At 36.3% G+C, this 8,978-nt stretch overlaps 1 protein-coding gene across 2 annotated transcripts; it reads right to left on the bottom strand.

The window, feature by feature from the left end:
* Positions 1–421: 421 nt before the first annotated feature.
* Positions 422–7,534, bottom strand: LOC122838685 (afadin- and alpha-actinin-binding protein-like). 2 transcript variants are annotated; one of them, XM_044129505.1, is made up of 14 exons: positions 7,280–7,534; positions 6,082–6,137; positions 5,591–5,742; positions 5,247–5,450; positions 4,962–5,072; positions 4,725–4,860; positions 4,366–4,441; positions 3,178–3,358; positions 2,809–2,956; positions 2,301–2,437; positions 1,656–1,829; positions 1,460–1,577; positions 1,224–1,371; positions 422–1,138 (listed from the first exon to the last, which is right to left on the bottom strand). In XM_044129505.1, the coding sequence occupies exons 1-14, from the start codon at positions 7,282–7,284 to the stop codon at positions 985–987; spliced, it is 1,800 nt and encodes a 599-aa protein (XP_043985440.1). In that variant the 5' UTR covers positions 7,285–7,534; the 3' UTR covers positions 422–984. The 2 variants fall into 2 exon arrangements, with proteins under 2 accessions (XP_043985440.1, XP_043985441.1); XM_044129506.1 differs by having other exon boundaries at positions 6,082–6,189; positions 7,280–7,533.
* Between the last annotated feature and the right edge of the window lie 1,444 nt (positions 7,535–8,978).

Raw genomic sequence — 8,978 nt, 5'->3', positions numbered from 1 at the left:
CAAAAAAATATATATCCCTGCACATCAGTGAAGGGAAAAATGTATTTTACCCTTTAAACCATTAGTCAAAATAATTGGTGGAAAAACAATTGCTCACTCAAAGAAAAAAAAAGTCTAAATTTTACAAGATGTTGTGATTATGGGGAAATATAAAACGACCATCACTCTGTGGAGCTCTATGACAGATCATGTCTCAAAAGGGGAGCAGGATCTTGAAAGTGATGAGAGTTAACTTCACAACAGCACAGGCACATCTTGGTACACCCAGCGAATGGCTTGGAATTTTACCGTAATGCACTGAAACCTCCAAAAGGCCTTGTTTAGAGGAGAGAAGTACAAAATGTGTGATTTCATATTAGAGAGTTACAGTAAATGTCTGAAACCTTAACAAACCACGTTTACAATTATAGAAACACTGAAGTGGTTTGAATCTAACACATCATGTACTTTTATAAAACTTACACATTTACAAAAAAGAAAATTCAGTAATTCATATTCTAAAAATTAGATTTGTGCTACATCCACATAGCTCTGATATAAAATAGCTGCTTTAGTGCTACATTCTAAATCTTGGTAAGAAAAAAAATATCTTAACAAGCTCTACCAAGGAATTCCTCTTTCAGGCTATATGAAGCACTATTAAACACTGAGCACAACTAAGAACAGTCCTGCTGAAGAGAAATATGTTTGCTCCTCCACAACTGAACAGCTCATTCAGTTTCAAACATAAAATATTACGTTCAACAACAATTATTACAGTATCACATAAATAAATAAATATTTCCCCCCAATTGTTTTAAAACACTAAGAATATAAAATAAGAAACCTTTACAATTCATTTTGTTTCAGTCATTAACAAGACATATTTGGCTTCGTTTTACTCTGTCTTTGATGTTTGCATTCATCAGATACACAATTCTGCAACTATGCATAAACAACATACATTAAGAGATTCTCATTGAAATAATAAAAGTTTCCATGGCTTCATATACTACTGCTCTTCTCAGGTGTGAGTGAATGGTTGCTGAGGTCTTCGCTCTCCCTCCGCTGTTTGTCCCGCAGAGAAATATTTTCACATAGTGGGCTCAATTCCTCAAAATGTTCTGACTTTCTGTGTTCTGACAAGCTGCAAGTCATACTTTACAAAGAGAGATAAAATACAATTACACTCAAACGTAGAAGTTATTATTTTACAAACTTAAATTCAAGTAAAGACGTTGTACCCGTTTCCTGGAATAAGGCGAAGTTCACACTCCAAATCAGCTGCAGAAGATGACATGAGAGAAACCGATCTAGGTATTGGGGAGGCCGAGTCTGATTGACATTCGCTGAGTGTTTCTGGACCCATCGGTGCACTAACCTCCGTTTCAGCTGGTTAGATAAAAATGTGACTTAATAACCAACCAAGATTAACAAAACAGTAACTGTTAAATGGTTCTGAACTTAAGGAAAGACTCACCGATCAATAAGGCACTTGCAGACTTCGGCCCATGAAGCTGCTTTGAGTTTCCAAACGGACTCATACTTAGAAACTGCTGTTTGAGCCATGTGCCCCGATCCTCCTCAAAGACCTTCCTCTGCAAGTTAAATCATTTTTAGAAACAATCAATATAGTCATTTTCAGGCTCACGTTTCCTGTACAGTATTTTGTTCACCTCATGGCTCAGTCTAATAGCTGCTTCAGTGAAGTTCCTCCTTTCCCTCTCAAAGCTCTTTCTCTGTTCCTCTAAGTTCTTCCATTCCTCACCGAGGCGTTTCTTCTCCTGCAGCATGTAGCCCTCATTCTGCAGCGACACGGAGTCTTCGTTGCACACACAGCTCAGCTGCTTCTGCAAACCGATTGAGCACAAGTACAGTCAGGACCCCAGCGAAGAAGGAGGTATTCAGAAGAAATTCACATAGCTCAGAATTAACTTGATAATTCCACAAAGATAAGATAGGAATTGTGCCCATTTAAAAAAAGAAATCATATATGATAAAATATCACTGCTTTTGTAGTATCATTATGCAAATCTGTCTCACAGAATAGATACACCAGCATCTATAAACATAACTAAACACAAAGATACACATACAACTTCACAGAAATATAACAAAAATACTAAAATACACCAATAATGAGGTTAAATAAATACGCAAAAAGTGGTTCTAGAGTCTGAGAACAAGTAAAAAAATAAAGGCCACAATTCAATTAACCTATTTCAGTACAAAATAGGTCTTGATACAAATGTTCATTGTTTGACGAGCTTTATCTTCAGACTTTTTTTTTTATAATTTAGCCCCTCAAAATGCCGTCTTACCTGCAGGAGCTGCTGCTGCTTTTGAATGAAATCTTTGCACCGCTGGATCTCCATCTTTAGCCGGTCCATCTCCTCCTCATGATTCTCACGAGGGACAGCGTCATCATTGCTAGACTCAGACATCTGAGTCAAAGACACTAAAAAAAAAATAAATGAATAAGGCAAAATCATCAATGTCCCAAAGGTCTTATAAATCAAGAATTTGACTATTACCAAAAAAAGGGGGTCTTGAGAATTAATAATAAATTGATACAGACCAAAGCATTAGGATGATTTAAAAAATCCCCATGTACTGCTTATATATGCACTGTGCAAGATGTGCTGTTTGATTTTATCTGTTGAATCCTTGATCTTTAAACTTTCCTTTTTAGTCATACAAATAATACGAGGAACAAAAATAAAGAACTGTTTGAATGGTTAGCAATGAACAGTTCTCTCCTGATCTACTGAAATTTATTTAACAATGGCAAATAGTCGTCAAACCCAACAAGTTTTTTCTCCACACTACCTTGGCTGTCCAGTCTTTCAACGTGGCTCTTGAGTCTTCTCCACTGGAGGCGGATACTGTTAGTCAGCTTCTCCCTGGCATCAATACAAAACAGCTCTAAACTTTCCTTACTGGGGTCAAACACCTCATCGTCTTCGTCTGAGGCAGCCTGAAATTAAGATACAAATTCTTGGTAAAAGTGTGCAAAACACCGTATAAAATATGTTTTTGTATTTATAGATAAAACAGACAAAACGAAGGGAAAACTAGTGTTTACAGAAATACGAGTAAATTGTAAAGAATATTTGGCTCTGTGTGCAACAGAGACTTAACAGGAAGAAACAGGACTAGAAAAAGTGGAAACAGTATTTACAAACAGTACTGGCCAACCTGCGTATCATTATGCTCATAATTTTCTCCTTTGGGGATCAGTTTTCTTGACTTCAGGATGGACACAATCTCCTTCTTCATCTGATGCATCACCTTCTTCAGCTCTGCATTTTCCAGGACAAGCTCCCTCTGCCTCATGTCGTAGTCGCTTAGAAGTGTCCTATACATCTCTCCCTCATGCCTTCAGGAAAGAAATTAAAAATATATACATATGTCATTAGTCAGTTGTAAAGCTAGAGTCAAAGGCTGCCAAAACCATTTAAACTCCCAGATATGATGTTCTTAAAGGTAAGGTTTCATCTCATATAACAATCTGTTGAAAAACCTGGACGACTTTAGGTTTTACGCCTTTAAATTCAGACAAGACAGAAGTTGTTTTTGTTAAGTCTACTCCACTGGGGGGGAAATACTGGTAGTCAGCTTCTCCCTGGCATTCATACAAAACAGCCTCTAAAAAATGTCACTAAGGGCTTAGCTAGTGACAGGATCTGAATGGCATCAAATTGGGCTTTGGTAACAAAGTAAAGGACGTCAGTGTCATTTTTGACCTGGTTATTTTGAGCTACCTCTGTAGATATGCTGAAAAGCTTAAGGATACTGGAAGCTGTTTTTCCTCACTCTCCATTTTATGTCTGGTCTGGTCTTAAAACAGCAATATTATCATTTATCACAATAATGACTGGGACAATTTCTTGCTCAGAAATTTTGACAGAACAGAGAACCACCCAGCTGGTCGTGGCAAACGACTCAAAATGAGTTTTTTGGGGTTTTTTCTATTAAAAGGAAGTCGCCCCTTTCTCATGTCCGCAGTTGATTGAAGACGCAGAGAACGCATGTGAACACAGTTTTGTTGTTTGTGAACATAGCAATTGCTTTAAATTACTGCTTTATCAATAATATAAATTAAAATTAAACTTTGTGTTTGAAATACATATTATTTAAACATCCTGGCAAAAACATAACACTTTTTGTAATATTACAATCACAACAACCTTTAGCACAAACACCTTTACACACATTTTAAATACCGCCAATGATTTTCTTCCTTTGTGTGGCCATACAAATTTAAAAATTTCCTAATAATGATAAAAGCATTCTGAATTAAAATATATCTCTATAAAACTGACAGTAAAATCTATCATGACTCTAACAATCTAATTTGATTTTATAAAGGTGAACAGAACCTACTTTGCTTCTGTTTTTTCAGTTTTCCAAAGGCTTCTCTTTCCATCAGCTCTTCCAATGTTGTTTAATACGTCAATAGCTGGAAAACAAGAACATGAAAAACAGAGAACATAAAGCGGGGGAAGTTACCCGTTTCTCCAGCTAGTTTATGCATTGTAATATTGTACACTTTTATTTTACGCCACATTTTCTTCTTCAATCTTCCATGAAGTATCTCATTGTTTTCCACAAATACAGTTATCATTCTTATTTTCAGCACAGTAGAGGAGTGAGCAGGTTTCATTGTCTCCAAGCTTTTAAGTCCTTATATACAAGTAGTACTAAAATGAGAAATTATTATGCAAGCAAATGTGCTATTTTACCTGATTTTCTATCTTTTTTGTCAGCTAGGAGTTGATTCAATCGCTCCTTCAGTTTAGTGAATTCTCTCTCCCTCCTTTTCATTTCGTGGTTGAACTGACAGGAACGGCTTGAAATTATGTTCTGCAGTTTCTGCACCTGTCGCGAAGGAGAGACAAAGGAAAAACAAGCTGATGCTTTTTGTACAAAATGTATGCGGTAAACTGTGAAAGTATTACTTATGATAAAACTCATCCCACCTCTTCTTTCTCATTTTTCAGACAGTTCTGCAGACTCTTCAGTTTCAGCTGCAGCTGTCGTTCTCTCTCAAGCAATCCAGTGTTTTGTCGTTTGGAAACTTCAACCTCTTCCTGCACAGCACAAAGGAAAGCTGTTACTGACAGCAAAGTCAGATCACAGAGAAATGCAATTGAGTGTGTGTGTGTGTGTGTGTGTGTGTGTGTGTGCTTTTACTATTCATTAACTAATCTGCAATTTTATTATTAATGCAATATTAAAAATAGGCAAGTCACTCCTTACTTTACCTTTAGATGAGTGTTGTTGATCTTCAGGTAATCCACATTGCTGCTGAGTTTCAGCTGCTCTATTTCCATGTTTTCCAGTGTTCTCAGGCTCCTGTGGTGCAGCTGAATCAGGTCATACATGCAATTCAGCACAGCCACAACATTCAGCTGTGAGCCGCTGTCTGCCTCGGTCCAGCCAGGCGAGAGACCCAGCAGTGACACCTCCTGTAAAATAAGATAAATCAGGTGAGCTGACATTCAGACTTCCAACATATTGCTGCAGTTTGCGCCAGATCTGTCTTTGGGACTCAAAGACAGATCTTATAAATAGGCCTATCAATTTGAAAGCTACGAAACTAACAGACCTGACTGATGTGAGACAGGCATTCCTGCAGATTGTGCTCTGTGCAGAAGGTGCTGAGCCTGTGTGAGTTTCTGTGGAGTAGCAGCGATGACTGGCTGAACTGACTCAGGGGAGGTGTTCTACATTCAACAGAACAGCGGCGAGCGTCCTTGACTTGAAGGAGAAAAGAAGTCTGTCAAATATCTCCCATGCACTGTCTTCTGTGCATTTACTATATGAAAGAACTAATAACTTTCCAATTAAAATAAACTGTCGAAGGAATTTTAGAAATTATTTTAACAATGATTACGAATAGAATTTATCAGTTATGATTTCTGATGCAGGACTAAGCTTGGACATACTGTTAATTGAATAACGCAATAGAGAACTAAACTGTAGAGAAACATACAGCACTGAAGGACAAGGTTGATAGGTGAGTCAAATACAACACATTTTGTGAGACAAAGAGCATTTTGCAATTAATTATAATATTTCACGAGACTTAAAACTCACCCGGTGAGGACTCTGGCATTGTTGCAGTGCAGCCGTCAGCAACCAGTGTGGAAAATCTACAGCATGTGCAGATTAGAAAACATGAATGCAAGATCCACCTACTGCATCCTGAAATAGACGGTCAGATTAGCAGTGGCCATTCGACACACTCTGGATTACCGGGCTTTGAGAATAAACAAGCGATGGTGAGGGGTTGAAACCTGCAACAAACTGAGTTAAAAAGCTCATGAATCAAGAATAAAAAGTTTGTGATTTGCGTCTAAAATATAGTGTATTTCTTTTACAGCTATTAATATGGTTATTTAGTTAGTTTAAGTGTATGGTATCATAGCACTTAAGAGGTTGCAGGCTGAGCCAAGGCTGTTAATTTTTCCTGATGGAGTAATCTGTTGATCAGATTAACTCCAGACAGACAACATGTTGGTTTATTTCCAGAGAAACAAAATCAAGAAACATGGATGGAAACTATGTATGTTACAAAAGAAAATAAAATAAAAATGTATGGGCTTTCGAGTGAGACTGATCAACTCTCATTTGAAAGCGCTTACTGAACTGTTTCTCTTGCAATTTTGGATAAAAGCTACACAAAAATGCATAAAGTTCAATTAAAATCTAAAATATTTAAATAATTAAAATGTTCTGACAATTCTGTACTACTGTTGTTTTTTATCTTTCCTGTTTCTTCTTAAAAGTTAATAATATAAAGCAGAAGAAAATGCATTTTCTCTCAGTGACACTTAATCTGGTTAGACAAATTGGGAATCCTGAGTGACAGACTACTAGTTTTAACCTTTAATGAGGGCATTTTCATTTTCAACGTCTGTTCATGCGTGGTGTTTGGAGAGTTTTGCCTTGTCTATAGGGCGGTATCTACTAAATACGATTATTTACTTTTGATTGATTTAAATTAATTTAACTGAGCTACAGTTCAATGTAACTTATTTTAGCATGTCTTGTCTTTTTCTTGTCTGAAAGACTAAAATATGTGTACTTTGTATAACCAGAAATATTGAATAAACAGAAAAAATGCACACGTTACTTCATTATAATCGAGATAAAACATTGATCTGGGTAGTCAGCGCCGTGCGGCGTGACATTTAAACTGTATTGCTGCCTAATCTGGACAAGCTTAATCGTGTAAGGCGTGAATGAGTTTATTTACAGAACAAATTTAACGAGTAATGTTTTATGTACTCACTTCATGCTTCAATTTATGCCGTATTTCCGAGGCTAAATGTTTCCCAGTTCAGCTTGTCTCTGCAAACCACGACACACAAACCAAACTCGGCGCTGAATGGCCCACTCGTTGCATAGCAACCAAACATGGCTCAATGTGATTGGCTGCTGGCTGTGAGGCAGTTCGAGCGTGTTCTAAAACGCAATAAATTTTTAACATGAACTTTTACCATGTTTAACAAACCCTTCAAACAAAAAGCGCTTCTCACTTTGTCAGCTTAAAAACGGATTTGAAGACTAGAATTCTAAAGTTAAAAACAAATATAAAGTCTAATGTCAGCTATACACATGTTATTTTAAACAAAAGCATCGCAAAATGGCAGTTCAAACAAACATGTTGCCATCATTTAAAAAAACCATTTAAAACATAATATCGACATAATATAATAGTTCTATCATTCTATATCAATGTATTAACTGATATGTTATCTTCGCATCATTCTGCAAAAAATCTGTTTTTGGGTTGAGGTGTCTGATTTTGTACTAAGCCTTCAGAGAATCAAATTAAGAATTATGGCTATTTTTAAGCTCATATTTAAGTTTGGACATACGGTTTGTTGAATAAATGTAACTCTGTCTATTACAAACACAAGGAAGAAGAGCTTGAAGATAGACATAAAAGCATATGTATTTTTAAAAAAAATCTTATGTAAGATATCATTTAGTTAAAATGAGAGCAGATCTCTCTGAGTTCTCTGCACCCTGTTATAATTTCCTCTTTATTCTGTTACATTGAGACAAAATAAGACAACATAGGAGAGTGAGAGAGTCATATTGCAAACATGTGTCTCTTTAAAATTTAAAGGAAGTCATTAGAGTCTAGTGACCAAAGGAGCACCACTGAAACACATCAGAGGAGTGAGCAGAGTAGCTTTCTCCCAAGAGGCTGGGGAGTAAATCCATCCCCATCAATTACAACAGCCCCACCCTATATGAGATCAAGGGTCAAAAGAGAAGTAGAACCCATATTCTGAAAGAAAAACACATTTTGTCTGTCTTAGGAGGGTTTAGGATGTCATTTGATCTTTTAAAATCTTTATTCTGTTTCAGTCAGTTTCATGGCATTGAAAAAACTGTGGCATTTATTTCACATTAAAAGCGTAATTGCTTCCAGAAGATTAAGCGTGGATCAATCTATATCTTGCAACTTGAGCAAGTCACGTTTACCACTCTGTCTGGATAGGCCTGTCGCAATGAGTAATAAATCAATTCATTGCATGATAAATCAAAATGAGCTCAATAATTTCCATTTGCATGATTTGTGTTTTCTCTGTCGTTCTACCAAAATCTGTACTTGAATCAGTTTGCATCTTCAAATATAATGAGTGTTCAATGGTAAAGAAACCATCTCAGGTGTTCAAAAAAATTCTGAAAATAAATAAATAAATAAATAAATAATAATAATAATTGTTAGAAAAAATTATCTAGGTGAATTTACTTATGAGTTTATTTAAAAGGTAATGTTTTCATATTATTATTTTGTGTGTTGTTTGTTTGACTTCTTTCTTTTGTGGTACATCATTAACTGTTTTTAGGATGTTTGCCTGGAGGCTAGAAACATTTACACATTCTGCTGCTGCTGTGGTCATTGGCTGATTGTTTTATTAGCTTCCTGTGAAACTGATTGGTAATGGTCAGCCTCGTGTCCTTGTAATCATGTC

Source organism: Gambusia affinis, linkage group LG10, assembly GCF_019740435.1.
Source record: "Gambusia affinis linkage group LG10, SWU_Gaff_1.0, whole genome shotgun sequence".
Taxonomy (NCBI): domain Eukaryota; kingdom Metazoa; phylum Chordata; class Actinopteri; order Cyprinodontiformes; family Poeciliidae; genus Gambusia; species Gambusia affinis.
The sequence above is the reverse complement of the archived record's forward strand: the minus strand, read 5'-3'. Positions and strand labels throughout refer to the sequence as shown.